The sequence below is a fragment of the Rhinopithecus bieti genome, unplaced genomic scaffold (assembly GCF_001698545.2).
Source record: "Rhinopithecus bieti isolate Rb0 unplaced genomic scaffold, ASM169854v2 scaffold_84002, whole genome shotgun sequence".
NCBI classification, from domain to species: Eukaryota; Metazoa; Chordata; class Mammalia; order Primates; family Cercopithecidae; genus Rhinopithecus; species Rhinopithecus bieti.
In genome coordinates this window covers 5,053,651-5,074,071 of record NW_016841755.1, presented here as the reverse complement: position 1 = coordinate 5,074,071, position 20,421 = coordinate 5,053,651, and the positions used below count along the sequence as shown (strand labels likewise).

The 20,421-nt window shown below is 39.8% G+C and overlaps 1 protein-coding gene across 1 annotated transcript in view; it reads right to left on the bottom strand.

Annotated features, from left to right (window-relative positions):
- Positions 1–20,421, bottom strand: part of ATP9B (ATPase phospholipid transporting 9B) — a 306,136-nt gene that overhangs the window by 261,562 nt on the left and 24,153 nt on the right. Inside the window, 4 exon segments of the mRNA XM_017866120.1 lie at positions 3,221–3,312; positions 3,315–3,333; positions 6,068–6,218; positions 17,946–18,119. Coding sequence (XP_017721609.1) covers positions 3,221–3,312; positions 3,315–3,333; positions 6,068–6,218; positions 17,946–18,119 — 436 coding nt within the window.

The following is a 20,421-nucleotide window of genomic DNA, read 5'->3' as shown; positions in this document are numbered from 1 at the left end:
TCATTGTTTAAGCTAAAACAATTTTAACCCACGAGGCAATTTTTTGTTTTTTTAAGACAGGGTCTCACTCTGTCACCCAGGCCACCGTGCAGTGGCGCAATTTTGGCTCACTACAACCTCTGCCTCCCAGGCTCAAGCAATTCTCCAACCTCAGCCTCCTGAGTAGGTGGGACTAAAGATATGCACCACCACACACAACTAATTTTTCTATTTTTTGGTAGAGATGGAATTTTACCATCTTACCCAGGTTGGTCTTGAACTCCTGAGCTCAAGATATCCTCCCGCCTTGGCCTCCCACAGTGCTGGGATTACAGGCATGAGCACCCAGCTGGGAAACAATATTTAAGCAGTAAATACAACTGTGAAAGCAATGAACAGAAAAAAAGGGGCTAGAAATAAATACATTAAAATCATAAATATAATTGGCCGGGCGTGGTCGCTCACGCCTGTAATCCCAGCACTTTGGGAGGCCGAGACGGGTGGATCACGAGGTCAGGAGATCAAGACCATCCTGGCTAACATGGTGAAACACCATCTCTACTAAAATACAAAAAATTAGCCGGGCGTGGTGGCGGGCGCCTGTAGTCCCAGCTACTCAGGAGGCTGAGGCAGGAGAATGGCGTGAACCCGGGAGGCGGAGCTTGCAGTGGGCAGAGACTGCACCAGCGCACTCCAGCCTGGGCGACAGAGCGAAACTCCGTCTCAAAATAAAAAAAAAAAGAGTATGTTGCAATACACCACACAGATTAAGATAACCTTTATAAAAATTTTTAAAGCATACAAAATAATATTGCGTATTATTTTAACGATAAATATAAACCTAGTAAAACTATTAACAGATACACAGGAATTATAATCTCACATTCAGAACTGGTTACTGATAATGTGGTGGAAGGTGAAGAAAAGAAAGGAAAAATAGTTATCTATACCCCCTTCCACGGTTACCTAGCTTCAACAACAACTTTCAAAATTCTGTTGTATACACTTCAGTGTTTCTTCTGTGTGTGAATATATGCAATACATACACAAACACACGGCTTCCTTTTCCACCCAGGACGAAATCTGCGAGGCTTGGAAGAGTTGACGCCAGGCCCTCTGACCTCCTTTCCAGCTGCTTCTTCCCACCCACACCCTTCTCTGGATGATCTCCTCACACCCTGGAGCACGCTAAAACAGTCCAAGACCTCTGCAGCTGCTCCTCTGCCTGCAACCCTCTTCCCTGTTTCATATCCGTCTGACTGTTTTACCAGTAAGATGTCATTCCAATGTCACCTCACAAGAGAGGCCTTCCTTGACCATCCCATATAGAACACCCCCTTCATCCTCTACTCGTTTTTCCTGCTTTACATTTTCTTCTTCATAGCCTGATGGTTGGCTACGTTGGCATTAGGAGTTTATATACTGCCTTCTCGCTCAGAATTTTAATTCTATTAGAACAGGCTTTGGTTTGTCTTGTTCACTGTTGTATCAACATTTCCTAGACTAGGGCTGGACATGAAGGAGCTCAATACTGACTGATCAAAAGAACTGTGGATTTCATTCTATACATATTTTGAGTCACCTTTTAAAACTTATTCTAATACATATGTAACTAAACACTTCCTAATCACCATTTTTAAAGCTACACAGTCTTCCAACAAGTACACAGGATATAGCAGAGTTTAAATAATCTATTGTTAGACATTTGATCTTTTAAAATACTTATAATGGACATTCTTTAGACTTTGTGATCAATCATTATTTCTTTAGGATAAATTCCTCAAGTAAGAGGTCTTTAATATATATGATCAATGACCCTCCATAAAGGCAACACAGGTGTGCATGCACATTATGCACACCAACGGGGGAGCTCACCGCATCTATACTAATGGGATGAGCACCACAGTGTTACAGTTTTACCCATGCTCAGCTCCAACGTCTCTTTCAATCTTACTAATAAGCTAAAAATGTATTCATTTATCTAGTAATTTTGTGTTTATATTACATATAAAGTTACTCATTCCTCAAATCCACCCTACTATGAAGTCTATGTGAAAGAGAAATCAAAAAATGTCCCTCAGCATGGTTTTACTACAGGCAAACAGGAAAGCCTGACTGTGCCTGTCCAGGAAACAAGAATTTAATCTGTCTTCCAGTTCTCCTGCTTCATGTGGAGGGAGATGGAGCCTAGCCAGGCCAGGACAGATCCCTCGGGAGCAGACAGCTCGGCTCTCCATGTGGAAGGCCACAACTCATGTGGACCCCCAAGGACTGCACTCTTCTTTCACTGAAGGAACCCTTTCACTCTCTGTGTTTCCTACCTAGATCCTTCGGGTCATCTGCCCAAAAGGGAGCAAATCCAAAAAAGGAAGTAGTGGCCAGGCGCGGTGGCTCATGCCTGTAATCCCAGCACTTTGGGAGGCTGAGGAAGGTGGATCATTTGAGGTGAAGAGTTCAAGACCAGCCTAGCCAACATGGTGATAGGCAGGTGTAGTGGTACACGCCTGTAATCCTAGCTACTCAGGAGGCTGAGGTAGGAGAATTGTGTGAGTCCAGGAGAAAGAGGTTGCCGTGAGCCGAGATTGTGCCACTACACTCCAGCCTGGGCAACAGGGTGAGACTCTAGCTCCAAAAAAATAAAAATAAAGGAAGTAGTACATTTTTCCATGAAAGGAGGAAAGATGATGTATATCTTGCCTGTACAAGCTAAAAGTCAACGAAAACTATCAGCCAATAGCTTAAGACTATCAAGACAGCATACGTTTGAAATGGAAACATTCACTGACAAGCATCATTGTATCATTGGCCTTTTGAAAAACTTTATGCACTGAGATGTCAACCAGACATCGTATGTACTGCACTTGGACATTTCAGAATGCTCACCATGGTCAGGGTGTGAAGAGAGTAACACAACAGACCCACATCCCCAGCCCCCATTCCCAACAGCTGCATCACACAGGAGGGAGCTGCTGATGACCTGCACCCTTAACACAGGTGCAGAATGACCAAGGAAAACCCCTCTGCCACCGCTCTACAGGCAGTGTGCTACCACCACGCTTCCCATTGTTCTCAGAGGGACTGAAGTCACTCAGCAAAATCTTTTAAAAGAAGTTCAGTGATGCACTGCAACAACATCGTGTTTGTAAAATCTGGTCAATTTAACTTTTAACCATCTAAACTCTTAAAACTATATTCTAAATATTCCATAATTTAACTTAATTTTTAAAGTCTTTTCTTTTACCAGAGGAGCCCAGTAGGTGTAGAGATAGCCTATTTTCAATGCTGGCACAAACTGTGAGCAGGATATTACCAGAAAATAGAGATTCAAGAAAACTTGAATTGTTCATACAAAACCTAAAAGGAAAAGAGAAAATTAACAAAATTCCTACAAGGAAAAAATTTAATACCTAAATTAAACAGTTAAAATCAGCACAACATATAACCACATTTCCATCAAACAGTGAGAATATGTTCTGATTCAAAGTAAATGTATTAATTTTCACATTGGCTTTCTAATAGCTATATCACAAAGAAAGGTAAGGTTACTCCCAAAATATATTTTAAATAAACTGAAAATAAGACAATTAGGACATTCAATTATGTTTAAAAAAGTCACCTAGAAGTTTTTTTATCTTTCTCATATGAAATTTTCCAGTTTTCCATACTCATTTAGTAAGTCTTTACATGAACATCAAAAAAAGATAGCAAAACCTTCCCAATGTTAGCAAGCCAGTAAATATACAGGTATATCTTGATAATGACTCAGAAAATCTTACAATGGAAAAGACATAGCAATCTTATATTTATGAAATGGTAAAAAACAAATAAATAGCCACTTTTTTTTTTAACACAGACATCCAGGTAGCTTTACAAAGACTGAGTGAGCAAGCCAAATGTGAACAGGTTGACTTCACGAGATAGACTGCCTTAATCTCCTGTGGGTATTCACTTCCCTCAAAACATTAAAAAAGACAAAATATAAGAAGTTGTAACTGCAGACCAATTTTCAAGAAGACAACTACCCACCTACTCTTATGGTCTTTGGGTTGTTAATTCTTAATATTTTCAAATATAAAAGAAATTTCATCATTCAATAAAATATTAGAAATGTCAATACTGCAAGGTTTTGGTTTTGGTTTTCACTTCAAATAGTTATCTTTAGGGACGAAAACCCAAGATCTAATATATTAATAGATCTCAATTTACAAATGTCTCTAATTATTAGATTTACATTGAAAATCAAAATGGAACAAAACTTATGTTTACAGATGAGAATAATTCAAACAGCACACTACAATTAAAATCAAACTTAAAAACCTGCAACTTACAAATCACAATCTCTTTGCATGCCGTTTCTATGCCGCTTGGAAGGTATGAAAATTTCACCAAGCAGGGCAATGGGTTAAGTGCTCATTGCTGACCTACAGAGTCTGCAACTCATTTTCAGAAAATGAGGTTATCTGCATCATCATACAGTGATGTATGGGACTCAAAATCGGTTACACTGACAATGCATTTATGTTCATAATCACGTTCAACCCGCTGTCTAAGAATGTTTTGAATTATTTCATAAATTAATCTCAGCAGGAAATAAAGTGCTTTTTCCTTAGTGATTTCTTTAAAATTTCAGTTAGCATAAATTATATCTATTAGCAATTTAGAAACTGCCATTCGTGGTAAAAATGACATAGAATTCCTACTGTGTAATTACCAAATGTTTCTAAAATACTACATTTTAGATGAAAAGACTAATTTCAGAGACAATCTAAGATAAAAAGCTCATATACATGGTAATCATCATACAGTCACATCCACAGGTATTTTCAGCATGCAGCCAATCTGGGCAGGCTGTGTGGACTTACACTGATCAAAGTTAAGCTGCACTGCTGGCTTTAAACGACTGTAATCAATACTCTACTGTCTACTGATTGAACCTGCTGACCTTTAGGAAAACGTACACTGCTTAGCCAATCTCTGAGATCTGTGAGTATTTAATAATTTAAACCTAAGCAGAAAACAGTGGCTTCATTCAATAAAGATGTGAATATTTATCTGCCTATAAGACAGTTTACATTTTATTATCCTGACAAAAGATCAGTCTTTTAATTATGAAGCCATTAGTTTTGTGGGTTTTAATAAAGAAGTACATTAGATACCAAGTATTTGCCAATCACTAGGTGGATGGGGATGAGGTGAGGGTGGGGGTAAAATCAATGCCCAATACAATGTCAGCATGATTATTTAAATTAAATATACAAGATAAAGCCGCCCACATTACATGTAATCAAGAGTTTTTCTTGCAAATAAAAGACCTAAAACATGCTAAAAACTTTGGTATAGAAATATAATCAATACCAGCTTCCTTTTCCTTTAGAAAGATAGATAAATCTATTAAAATAAGGAACAAAATACAAAAAACAAAAATTATTCAACTATTTCAATTGTATGTGAACTGTTTTGTAATTTAAGCCAGTAACATCACTAGCAACAAAAAAGTAATAAAATATTTAAACTACAGTATTTAAAATTAACATAATACCCAATTAAACATAACTAATGACACAACAATATAACAAGGTCTGAGATTTATAATGTGAAGTAGCAAAGACATCTATCTATAAATATGCATATTACAGACACTTTGTTACTGTATCATGTCAATATAAAAAATTCATTTTCTTCGTGAAATCTCTTGGCAGGGCTTAAACATTACATTTACTCTTTTCTCCAAACTAGTTCCCCGCCAAACAAAATGTGTAACTTGTTTTCTGATCATTTTATTTACCTTTACTTCATTATGTCTACACTGTATTTCTAAAATAATATAAATACTATGTTTATCAAGAACTGAAGGCAATAATCAAATTGTACATTTTCCTGAGCTGAACTCTACGATGTAGACATTAAAAATACACATGAATTATTTAACAATTATTGGGAACACAGATGGTTCAAAAGCAAAAGGACACTGATTTGGATGTGACACAACTCAATACCTAAGTCAGAGTCTCAACAGGCTCCATCCTGCAGCAAAGGAAGCCAGCAATGTCTGACACACAACCCATCTCCAAGAATGCAATAGTCTTACCCCAGGTATAAAGGTAAACACATTGTATTTTTGATTTTTTATAGAATTCCTGGGATGTTTTTCTTCACACTTTTCAGGACATCCAAGCCATACTGTGCGAGCTTTCAGTTCTTTCTTTCTTTGACAAATATTTATCAGCCAATCACAGCAACTGTATGAAACAAAAGATACATATTGTGTTTTTTTTTTTTTTTTTTGCTTTTTAAAAAAGTTCAAACTAATTGTACATATTTAGAGCCAATATTGATTGTTTCTGTATTTATCAGACACTAATAGCACACCTAATGCTAATCTGTGGGGTTTTTCTCATAACAGGTTGGTTACACAAATTTAAATTTGACATAAAAATACAAAGTCTTATATAAATATACAATGGCTTCTAGAACCCCAGGGGAATTGTCTTTCTGTTTAGACACTCTTACTGGCAAAATAAAACCATTAATATTCTGAAGCGGTCAGTGCTCTGTATGTTGAGAAAAGGTATAGCTATAGGTTACCTACCGGTAATTCCCAATATACCATTCCATGATAAAGCTCCTTAGATTTCAATTAATCCAGGATGTGGCTCATTCTCTGAAGCAATAATCACTTTTTCCACTCTTAAAAAATGACTTTTCCAGTAGTATTAACTAATGCAATATTAAGACTTACAGCTCAGGCCAGGCATGGTAGCTCACATCTGTAATCCCAGCACTTTGGGAGGCCAAGGCAGGCAGATCACCTGAGGTCAGGAGTTCAAGACCAGACTGGCCAACGTGGTAAAACCCTGTCTCTACTAAAAATATAAAAATTAGCTAGCTGTGGTGGCAGGCACCTGTAATCCCAGCTACTCAGGAGGCTGAGACAGGAGAATAGCTTGAATCTGGGAGGCAGAGGTTGCAGTGAGCCAAGACAACGCCACTGCACTTTAGCCTGGGCAAGTCTCCATCTTAAAAAAAAAAAAAAAAAGATTTACAGCTCAATCCAATATTTAAAGAGAATACAAATGTTTCCTGTGATATTCTAATGATAAAAGCTTGACTGTATTTCCACATAGCTCTCTTCATCTATGCAGTAAACATTTTAATTTTAAATTTACCCTGTTCCAACAGTGTCTGGGTTTCAGGAGCACTCTTCCCCTTCTTGGTCATCCAAACCATTATTTGGGGGTGGAGAGTACAGAGTTTCTAGTAAAGTAACTTTTCTTAAAATACCTCAGAAAATGATGAAAAGGTATCAAAATCATCCCTTTTAAGCACAAAACAATCATGAACTTAAACTTCAGTATTAAAACTTTGGTTTAATTCAAATTTTCGAAATGTAGAGAAAGACCCAGAATGGCTTATTAAAGGAAGTTGTTAAATCTCACCTTCTAATTATATTCAAGGCTAGAATAGAAAGCCTGCTGTATAAGTCAAATATTCTTCATTTCTGTGACAAAGGAAGCTTAAAAGTTAACAAGAAATTTTGCATAAAAATGACAGCATACGGCTGATTATAAAATGAGGCTGCCACATCAGAGCTCCATCTCAGAATTGCTGTCTCCCACGCTGGAGGGCCACATCCTTACCACAATCGTAATGCTCTCATGCTTTACAAATCACTTTACAAACACTGAAAACTTGCAGGTTTCAGTATTTGAATTTATCAATTTGAATATATGAAGTAAACTTCATAAATCTCCTATAGTAGCATTCCTTATGAGGTCGCATGTGTGTGTGTCTCAACTGAAGTTGGTACTATCCCTATGAATATTCACCTAATTCTCAGCTGTGCTGGGAAGATCTTCACATTGAAAGGTCAGAGGTTGGTTTTTCGGACGCTGCCCATCCCTAACAGGGACTGTTCTAGCATGTGAAGGACTGCCAAGCACTGCTCCCTTAAGCAGCACTCTCACGGGGCTGATGTTCTGCCACGGGGATAGCCAAGGAAGCCAGCTCCCCCCACCTTTATTCTAGAACTTCCACTGCAGCACACAAAGACTGAGCTTTGCAAGAATGGGATATCTTAGCACTGCCATCATCACTTTTGAAACAATAAACCCAAACACCTCCAAACTGAAAGCATACTTTCAAGTCCACAACAGTTATAAATCAGGGTGGCATTAAAGTGATTTAAGATTGTCAAAACAAGTATGTTCACCATTACTATTTTTTGGTAAGGTAAGAAAGGAAATGGTCAAGTAGATTTCAGTAAAATGATGATAATATTTGATCTGTTTATGCTTGAATGAAGAATTAAATAAGGCTTCAAATAAAAGAGTAAGCTTTCAATGACTATTTCTCTCACCTTACCTGTTGTCTGTACTGTCCAGTTCGATTGCTCTCACATGCCTCCTTCCCTCCAGCACTCCACTGTGGTGCCACGCAGACTGCGACTGCTCTGTGCTCTCCTCCACACTCTGAGTCGTCTTCCCCTGTGGCAGGGGCTCATGGGCACTCCTTCCCCAACGCCTCCCACCAACAGCAGCTATAAATCATCACTCTTTTACCTGGTGACAGCACACACTCCTAGCGCCAGGAAAATCCTAGTTATGTTACCTGAGAATTACCATCTCAGACACCTGCAACTACACTATACTGATGCTGGACTCCCACATTACATAGTTGAGAAAACTGGAGGTCCCACAGGCAAGTGACTTCTCTAAGACTAAACCACTAGTTAATGGCAGAGTTGAAACGAGAGCCTAGATCTCAAACCCCCACCACATCAGCATCATGTCCATTCACTGAGCTGACAACAGGCAGAGGCCAGCTCTTACTCAAGTTCATGTACCACCTTTTCTCAGCCCAGGCATGACACCACAGCCATTCAAGAGATGATGGAAAAAAAAAAAATGAATCACTTGTGAGCAGGCAACAAAACACAATGGAAAAACATGGACTTTCAAGTCATGTTTTTGGAAACAATCACCAGCAAGTGACCCTACGGAAGCTCCTCGGTCTGAGTCTTTGTTCACTCATCTGCAAAGCACTGACGAAAGTGGACTTAATACATTATGAAGGCGCAGCACAATGCCGCCCACGAAGGAAGCCCCCGAGGCCTGTCTTCACTCTCCTGCTTCCCAACATCCCACTCAAAAGGTCACCCTCCTTACAATAGTAACTTGGGCACAGAGAGTAGCCAGGCCTGGACCGTGCAAATGAGCATCCATTGGCCCCATGTGGCAACTTTCATTACAATTAATTAGAATTAAATAAAACTTACAATCCAGTTCCCTCAGTCACATTAGCCACATCTCAAGAGCTCAGTGGGCACCCAGGCTAGTGGCTACCATAGTGGACATCACAGATGGAGAATATTCCATTACTGCAGTGAGTTCTACTGGACAGCACTGGCATCAACAGAGCACACTGCAAGCTGGGTCACAGGTGCAAGACAGGCTTCAAATGAACACATTTCTCTTCAGCATTTCAAATAGCGCAAAATTCTTCAAGAATGGAATCAGATATGAATTTTTGCTCTACGACACATAATTATCTACTCTGATGTTCTAGTGTACAAAAGTCAGACAAATTCAAAATGAAAAATCAAATATTTAGATCTAAGTATTTGAAAAGATACATATAAAATTTAGAAAATATAAACTTTATAGCATTATCTGATATTAACATGTTCTTCCAGACAAAAGACACTATAAATGCAAGACCACTGTCTGCAAAACATGAGCACTGTAAACAAGAGCCGCAACAGAAACCTTAACGTCAACATCACTGTCAGCAACTACATGAACTAACGCCTCACTGACATCACTCTCCTAATTTAGAAACTCTAAATTAAATGCCCGCTGCTAAAAACATATATATTCCAACATTTTACTCGGTTTTTCCTCTATAACCCTGTACCAGTAAATCTAAGATGCCTAGACTTTGATGATACAATTATATTATTCATATCACTGTGCTACTAACACCTGTTAACATGTAAAAATGTTATTACTAATAATTTTATTCCATACAGACAGAATAAAGTAGTGGTTAAGACGCCACTATCAAATCATGTGCTACTACACAAAACTGAACGAATACACTCGCAACAGGCGTGAGGTATGAAAGCCCTGCAGGTGTGCCAGAACTGCCCCTGGATCATGTAGCCAGAAACCACTACGCAGGGGAGTCAGGCGACTTCCACGCTAGGAGTAAAGGGTGTGAGTCCCAAGGATACAGAAACACTGTAACGAAAACGGTAAGTTTAAGCCTTACTGAGTAGTAGAGCTGAAAAGGGAAAATGAAATATGGGGAATTTTTTGAGGACAAAAATGTGAGGAAGGCATACTGGTAAATATTGCAAAACAAGAGGGAGAAGCAAGCAGAAGTCCTTGGGAGACAGTAACTGGGAGCTTTCCTCAATAGCATTTCTATGTATGCGAAATAGTTTCTAAATTATTGATTATTCAGAAACATTTTCCCCTTTATATTTAAATTGCCTTACACCATCAAGTCCAGCTGAAACTAAATCCAGTAGTGTACAAGTTATACTTTCTCTTAAAATGTTTGATTAGTAGCTTTTCATAAAATGCCTCTATAACCAAATCATAACATTAAACAAAGCATTTTAACATATCAAGAGCCTATCTTCTAAAATTTTAACTAGTCATAATTAAATAATTCCCATAGTTTTTGCCTCCTTTCTCTCCACCCCCCAAAAATTAGACAATTATTATACCCAACAGATACCTACGGTCACCAATTTAAAAGCAACACAATGCTAATGTCTTCTTAAAAGATGACATGCTTCTGTGCCCCCAACGTCTGCCAATTAGTTGAGGACGTTAGAACTAGGAATGATCCCAGCATTTGACACCTCCCCTCCCTTCTTATGGAAATGCCATTCACTGGCTCCACTTTCCTAAGGACAAAGCGATTTTTGATAACAGGTGAAATGTAAATCTCGTGAGAAAGACATTAACCCAGACCAGAGAACTATCAATGTGCCTCACAACACCTTACAGAAAGGTGTATTCACCCGCAGGAAAAAGATTCCAAGTTGTGAAAGACAGAAACCAGAACAATTTTCCAAGTGTCCAAGTTGGGGTTTTGTCAAATAAAATGAGAAAGCAGGTCTCAAGCCATGAAGAAATTAAAGCCTACTCGCTCAGTCTTTTAATCATAATTTTTAAATGATCCTTACTACTTACAGGATCCACAAATAGAAATACACTGAAATATTCACAACTCATCAATATGAGTTACAATCTACCTGTATTGCAATATTCCAAACATTTTCCTCCTGCAGTTAAACTAACTGTATAAATCTTCTATTCTTTGAGCCACCAAATAATAATGTTAGTAACAGTGAATTTTATAATGCCTGGTTATTTGGGAAATTAAAAAGTAGCAAACATTCACAACTGAAAATTGATAAGAAATAAATAAACAAGACTAATCTACTTGCTAAATGTATAATTTGGTTCTCTATGGTGCAGGGTTTAATTTCCATAACAATTTCTCATTGTAGCAGATATCTTTTGAACAAGAAGAGCATGACAATACCTCAGGATGCTTCTCATCCCATACGGCAGTAGGACATTCCTTAGTGCCACATAGACTGATTACAGGTTGTCAAGATGGCTCAGCTAGCTTTTTCCACATGATCCCAATTTATTAAGATAAAGACTTTCAGCCTGGGCAACACAGAAAGACCCTGCCTCTATAAAAATAAAGTATCCAGGTGTGGTGGCACATGACTATAGTCCCAGCTACTCGGGAGGCTGTGCTGAAAGAACTGCTTGAGCCCTGGAGGTCAAGGCTGCTGTAAGCCATAATGGCACCACTGCACTCCAGCCCGGGCAAGAGAGCGAGATCCTGTCTCAAAAAGAAAAAAAAAAAAAGATAAAGACTTTATAGACAAATCTAAGATATTTTACTAAGCTGTTTTAACTCCCCAAACACGGGTGTTTTGCTGCTACCATCTACATTTTCAAGTATATTCTTAATATTTTCCTTAAGAAAAGGAGTATATTACAAGTAAAACCTAAAATTTGGCTGTTATGTTCCATTTAGTAAAAACAAAATCATGTGAAAAACCAGAAAAATTCAATAATGCATTTAACACTATGATGAGACTGAGAACATTCTGAAGTTCACAATTCTTGTTAACTACCTGACTAGTACAGTACTGGTATGGTACCGTTACTAATACGGCCAAATAAGTACCATTTCCAAAACATACAGGGTCTGTTAAGAGTCCCCACCATGAACACTGCACTGCCCATGTCCCCAGCACTGCACCCATCGGTGCCCAGTTCCCACTTCCTCTATGAACGTCCTGCAGTCTCCCCCAGTACCCAGTGATTTTCCACACACACTAAAAACCACCTAACAGCCTGGACACAGATTCTCAACCTTCTCAACCCAATGATCTCCACGGTGATGTCCCTCTAGGATGGGGAGACCAGGCATTTACCACAGAGCTATTCTACTTCAAAGACGGCAAATCAGGATCTTATTCGGGCCACAACTCCATGTCCTAGCAAACTTTCCAGTTCAGAAAGCAAAAAGGAAGGGCTTTAGGTCACCAGGTTGGGACCTGGTTCAATTTCTGGGCTGGCCCTTACCTGTCACAAAAGGGACTCTTCCGGTTCTTGGCTGTAAACAGTGGTGAGAACACCCACCTTCTTTAAGAAGGGAACATATGGACCACAGAAGAAAAGCACTTAGCCTTTCCCCACACAAATTCAGAACACTTGCTTCTGAGCCACTCCCACAGCCAGTAAATTGGTAGCAGTCAACCCCTCGGCCCCTACAAACTCATCAATTCCCATCGTCATGGTGGCCTACCTCACCACAACTCCCCACACCACACTTCCTCAGCTCTGTCATCACCCCGGCTCTTCCCTGATGGATACGTCACCGTAAACTTATGCCTAGTTCAAGACAAATTATTATTGATTTTCTTTTGCTGATTACTGATATTCTCTACCAAAGCATGACCAAATTTTCCCATTTTTTTTTAGCCCTCGTCTGAATCCTAATCACATCCTTACTCAATTGACCTGATGTTACCAATTGAGGATAAAAGTCATAGTCACCACCACTATTTCATTCTTCCTCCCCTAGTTTTCCTCCTGCCAAAAAGGATGGATATTATTCTTCCTTTCCAATACATCCTCTTTCCAAAGGTGTCACCTCCTTATTCTTCACAGAGCTATACCACATGTCTCCCAACCTTTTCAAGAACATCATCCTTCTGTGTGGCTTCCACTATCACCACAATGATAAGGACTCTGCAACTTACATCTCCAAAGCCTGCTTCTGGGTCTGACAAAACTATGTATTAGACCACTTCTCCTGCCAATGCTTTGTTCTGTTTCTTAATATAAGATAGATTTCTTTAAAAAAAAAAAAAAAAAAAAAAAAAACTACAAATAGTTATCTGGTTTAGTTAAGCAGTACCTTTAAAAACCTACAGTCCCTATCTGTTCAATGCCGCAATACCGTCAGCTCCTGCCTGGGAAAGAACAAGGTGGTGGTGCCCCTTCTCGCCGCCACTGCACAATGCTGTACGTTCTAGCCAGCTCCACAAGGCGAGGCACACAGACCATAAAGGAAGAAGCAATACCACTGCTATTTGCAGATGGCATGGCTGTCTTTATAGATTACAAGGAATCTACAAAACCACTCTTACCACCAGTGAGTTCAGCAAGGTTATAGGATAAAGGATCAAACATACAAAATCAATTGTATTTCTATACACTAGCAATGAAAATGTGGAATCAAAAATTTAAAATACCAAACCATTTACAATCACTACAAAAAAATTCAATACTTAGGAGTAAATCTTGCATGCTGAAAACTACAAAATGCTGGTGAAAGAGATCAAATTATCTCCAAATAAAATGGAGCAAAAGGTACTATGTTCATGATCTAGAAGACTCAACATAGGAAACATGTCAATTCCCCCCCAAACTAATATAATATATAGGTTCAACACAAGTCCTAACAAAACCCTAGTAAGGATTTTGTAGATATGAACAAGATTATTCTAAAATTTATATGGGAAGGCAAAGGAACTAGAATAACTTAAAGATTTCTGAAAAAGAAGAAGAAGAAGAATCAGCCTACCCACGTTAAGACTTTCCATAAAGCCACAGTACAGCACACTGTGTGGTACTGGCAGGAACTGACACACTGACGAGATGGAGAAGAGAACAGAACCAAGGTTACAGAGAGCCCCGCTCATGTACAATCAAGTGGTATTAGAACATCTGGATACACACTGGCTAAAAAATGAACTTCAACCTAAATCTCTCACCTTACCAAAAAAAATTTTTTTAAATATTCAAACATAAAGCTATAATACGCATACAAGAAAGTCTTCAACAAGGAGGTTTGTGAAATTCTTAGATGTGATACCAAAAGCACAACTCACAAAAGTAACAAAAGCAATAAATCAGACCTCACCAAAATTAAAAACACTGGATCCACTGAAGTCTCTCTGAATCTCAACGGATGGAAAGACAAGATACAGACTGGCAACATGGCGAAACCCTGTCTCTAGTAAAATACACACACAAAAAACTCAGCCAGGCACGGTGGTGGGCACCTGTAGTCCCAGCTACTCGAGAGGCTGAGGCAGGAGAATGGACCCAAGAGGCGGAAGCTGCAGTGAGCCAAGATACAGCCACTTCACTCCAGCCTGGGCAATAGAGCGAGACTCTGTCTTAAAAAAAAAAGAAAGTATGTCCAACTACATATCTGACAGAGGACCCATAGTTAGAACATGTAAAGAACTCTCCAAATTCAACAAGAAAAAAAATAATCAAACAACACAACTAGAAATTAAAGATGGAAAAACATTTACTTAACAGAGTACACAAATGGCAAAAAGATGTCCAACCTCACTAGCATTAGGAAAACGGAAATGAAAAACACAATCAACCATCACTCCACATCTACTAGAACAGCTATAATCAAAAACAGTGACAACACCCAATGTTGGCACAGACGAAAATAAACTGGATCTCTCAAATACTGCTAGCGCAAATGTAAACTGGTATAGCCACTCTGGGAAATAGTTTGACAGTTTCTTAAAAAGCTAAATATACAGCCGGGCCCAGTAGCTCACGCCTGCATTCCCAACACTTTGGGAGGCCAAGACGGGCGGACCACAAGGTCAGGAGATCGAAACCATCCTGGTTAACACGGTGAAACCCCGTCTCTACTAAAAATACAAAAAATTAGCCAGGTGTGGTGGTGGGCGCCTGTAGTCTCAGGCACTCAGGAGGCTGAGGCAGGAGAATGGCGTGAACCCAGGAGGCAGAGCTTGCAGTGAGCCGAGATTGCGCCACTGCACTCCAGCCTGGGCGACAGAGCAAGACTCTGTTTCAAAAAAAAAAAAAAGCTAAATATACACCTACCCCTACCATACAACCCAGCAGTGAAGTTTCTGGACGTTTATTCCAGAGAAATGAAAACTTATGCCCACACACACACAAACATACACAATTGCTCATGGCAGCCTTATTTCTAATATCCAAAAACTTGAAACAACCTACACAACAGCTTGGATGGCTCTCACAGCATTATGTTGAATGAAATAGGCCAACCTCAAAAAACAAATCACATGATACAGATATCACTACAATACGGAAAAAAATAGAAAAATTTTTAAGTATCACATATTGAGTAATTTCAGTTATATAACATTCTTGATATTAAAACGAGATGGAGAATCGATGAGAGGTTTCCAAGGCCAGGGGTCAGAGGGACGGGAGTGGCTGTGGCACAGGAAGCTCCCTGTGGGGCTGGAATGGTTCTGCATCTTGGCTGCAGTGGTGATTACACAGATCAACACCTGATGAAATCACAAAGAACCGCACACACACACACACACACACACACACTGTGCCAAGGTAAGTGTCCTGGTTTCATATTATAGTTACATAAGATGTAACCACTGGGATAAACTGGGTGAAAAATACAAGAAACCTGATACGGTTTGGCTGTGTCCCCATCCAAATCTCATCTGGAAGTTAACTCCCACAATTCCCATGTGTTGTGGGAGGAACCCGGTGGGAGGTGATTGAGGTATAGGGAAGGGTCTTTCCTGGGCTGTTCTCGTAATAGTGAATGAGTCTCACGAGATCTGATGATTTTAAAAACGGGTTTTTCTACACAAGCTCTCTTTGCCTGCTGCCATCCACATAAGATGTGACTTGTTCCTCCTTGTCTTCCGCCATGATTGTGAGGCCTCCCCAGCCATGTGGAACTGTGAGTCCAACAGAACCTCTTTCTTTTGTAAATTGCCCAGTCTCGGGTATGTCTTTATTAGCAGTGTGAAAATGAACTAATACAGGACCCGTCTATACTATTTTTGCAATTCCTGTAACTCTCTAATTATTTCCAAATTCAAAATTTTAAAAAAAATTACTTTTTAAAGTAAAAGAATGACAATATATACCATGCAAACATTAATCAAAGAAAGCTGGTACAGTTTTATTGAAATTAGACAAGTCTTCACAAAGCATTTTTAAAGATAAAAGAGGGCATTTAAAGACAATAAAAGGTCAATTGAATAGGTTAATAATCCTAAATGTGCATCATCTAATAACACGCTCCAAAATTAACCAATAGACATATCCACAATGATGTTTAGAAACTCATGAAGTCTCTCAGTAACTGACAAACAAGCAAACCATGAACAGCAACAGATTTGAACCAGACAACCAACAACTATGACTTCACTGACATACAGAGCAGTGCACTTAACTGAAAAGTACAAATTATTTTCAAATACACAAAGAAAATTTGCTACAAGTTGTCTATATGATGAACCATAAAGCAAGTCTCAACACATTACAAAGACTGTAATTTTTATTTTATTTTATTTTATTTTTTGAGACAAAGTCTCGCTCTGTTGCCAGGCTGGAGTGCAGTGGCATGATCTCGGCTCACTGCAACCTCCGCCTCCTGGGTTCAAGCGATTCTCCTGTGCCTCAGCCTCCCGAGTAGCTGGGATTACAGGCGCGCGCCATCATGCCCAGCTAAGTTTTGTACTTTTAGTAGAGATAGGGTTTCACTATGTTGGTCAGGATGGTCTCAATCTCTGGACCTCGTGATCCGCCTGCCTCAGCCTCCCAAAGTGCTGGGATTATAGGCGTAAGCCACTGTATCTGGCCCGTCTTTTTTAAATTATAAGTAAACGGCCTCATGATATTCAGATACAAATCAATTACAAAAAGATAACTGCAAAAAACAGATCAGGCATGGTGACTCATGCCTGTAACCCTGGCACTTTGGGGGGCTGAGGTGGACCACTTGAGCTCAGGAGTCCAAGACCAGCCCGGGCAACAGAGCAAGACCTGGTCTCTATTTAAAATGATAATAATTATAAAAAGTTAACTAGAAAAAATCTCTAACTTTGGAAATTAAGCAACATAGTTCTAAATTAAACATGGATTTAGAGTAGAAATGACAATGGAAATTAGAAAATATTTGGGCCCGGGTACGGTGGCTCACACCTATAATCCCAACACTAAGGGAGACCGAGCCAGGTCTAGTAGATGGGATTACAGGCACTCACCATCTCGCCCAGCTAATTTTTGTATTTTTAGTAGAAATAGGGTTTCGTCATGTTGTCCAGGCTGGTCTCGAACTCCTGAGCTCAAAGTGATCTGCCCGCCTTAGCCTCCCGAAGTGCTGGGATTACAGGCATGAGCCACCACACCAGGCCTCCGGGTTTTAACCATTAAAACTTCTCATAAGATAATTAATTTGGCTCTCCTTTCTTTTCATATTAGCACTGTTTGGCTTTGATTAATGTACTAATAATCTGCATGATATCATTTAAGAAATATCTCCTTGAGTTTTTATATTAATATAGCTAATAAGTATATTAGAAGCTAAGCTTATAAGTAAGCTTAGCGTATAAGGAAATTAGGTAGCAACGGATAACAAACCTGGTACAGAGGAACTTCCAGCCATCACAGACAAACCACTCCAGTCCTCTTTTCCTTTGCATTATCCTGGCCCGTGGTAAGGTATGGTAATCACTTTCCTCATTCTCAAAGCCTTCTTCAGACATCATTAGTGGCATTTCATCCAAATGCGCAGACTCATCCTCCAGCTGGTACCTAGTTGGAGTGAAAACAGAGTGCTGAGACAGGCCAAGCAGGCTTTTACAGTGTGTTTCAGTTAGGGACAGTATTTCCTCAAATTAGGCTGTCTTCAGCTGAGGTAAAGCATTATAAATAAGACTGCAGAGGCTGCCTTCTTTTGCAAAGGAATGTTAGCTAAGGTAAAAAAGCTGCCCAACGAGGCCTGTGCTAGCTGAAGAAGTCTCTGTTAACTGTGCTGTGAGCGTAATCCTGGAGGCATCTGTGCTGCGGATGGCCAGCCTGACAGCACAACCGATGCTGCTCAACAGCTCCTCGCTGCATTTGATCCAGTCAGAAAACACCAATCTTCTGAAACATGACTATAGCAAAGAATGTTCACTCCAAGCAACATCTAAACACTCTATGTTACACAACTTTACATCATCAGCCAACATTCTAGAAGTGACTTTCAACAATATGTAGCTGTCTGTATCTGAAAAGTAACAACATCATCCTTTGGTTTGCTGACAGTCTTGATAATCTTTGGGGAATGATGCTATGTCCCATTTATTCTGTTATGCTCTTCACTAAAACATGCTATTCAATGAAAAAATCTCAACAACCAGCATATCTTTTAAAGCTCAACAATCTTCTTGATTCCAAGAAACAGGCAGCCTATCATCAAAACTGTTCCTTTTATCCTTCCTCAATCACAAACATAATCTATCTTTAAAAAATAAAAACTTACCTTTTTGAGAACAATTTGTCAGAAACGATAATGGTGATTCAACAAGTGCTACCTTACTGAATTCTGCATCAAGTATTTGTGGAGGCATTGTCACAATGTGAAAAATACGAAAGCAGACTTGTGGGTTCCTCTCTGGGATACATGCAGTCACTTATATTGAAATCTTTTTTCACAGTCTCTAAATTCCATATAGAAAACAGCTAAAACTAACCAAAACCCACTACTAAAACATAAATAAGGGACAGAGATAGTACCATCCTTAACTGACACATAAGGAAAAAAGTAAGTATTCCAAATCAACAAAGCCAGGTCCAGAGTCCAGTCTGGGTCACAGCCAGGCAGCTTAGGGGGAAAACAGGGCCGAGGGCCCTAGCAATGGCAGACCATGGATAAAAATTATACCCAGACAGAATCTACCCTGAGAGCAAAAGGTCTGTGATCACAGCACTGGTTACTGGGGGACCTACAGGAGGGGCACAGAGCTTGGTTAGTAAGGCATCAATGTCAGGGGCAGAAGTCCACATGGGAAGAAGGATGCACCTCTTGGAAGGCTTGTTGGTGAGGGGAAGTAAAGGAGCAATAAGTGGAAATTAAGAGTTCTTCAGAAACGAAAAATAGGAATCAAACACATAAGCAGGCAATTCTAGTACATTCTGCTAAAGTGCAATTTAGAGAGAGGTCAGTATTGTGGAAGACTTTTCCTTTTTCAAGAGAATACAGTGAGTCTCAGGAACCCAGTCATGCAGTCCTCACTGCCTAGAAAACTCAAAGAGAAAGAGCACGTTGTAAGTACCCAGAGGCCAAAAGGCACGGATGATGTGAGGGTAAGCGCATGAGTGGCCGAGTGTACGTGTCATGTACGATGGAATCCTATTTCTGACCATGACCTGGCGTATTTTCTTCCTAGTAATTCTTCCTCTTTTCAGACCTCCAACTGATGGGCCTGACGTGCACAGTTTCCAGACAAGGGCAGCTTAGCTCCAGGCGTCTAAAACAGGCTCTGAAGTCCAGTGCAGAGTTCCTGCCAAAGTGAAGACTCTAACTGCACTGCACGTAATATGCAGAGTGCAGACTCCAGAAGAAGCCCGTCCTTTCTAGCCACAGCCCCAGCAAAGGGGGCTCTTGCAAAGCAGAATGTTTTTTCTGTTTTCCGTTTTCTCTCTCCTAGCCCTCCCAGGGCTACCCAGTAGTCCCCTCTACGAGAGCAAGGGAAACAGGAAGACGGGCTCCTGGAGTCCAAACAGGATGTGGACGTCCCTGGTAATTCTCTCTTTTCTCACACAACTTTTCCCTGAGAACTGCCCCAGTCAGGTAGACTTTCACAACAACACGAAGGTCTAAAACTCTGAGAGAAAACCCAGACTTTCAGAAAGCATAAAGCTGAGAAAAAACAACCCTGGAAATTGGAGACGTGGGATAAACCAGAGAGTGGAGAAAGCTGGACAAGGGATGCCCTAATTCTGTATATGAATCAACAGAAGTCCCAGGCTCACCCCCGAGCTGCAAAAATGTGCCCAAACCCAAATAAGCACAGGACAAGCTCTGGGAACTACTCAGGTCCTATACAACAGGCCCGACAAGCACTAGTGG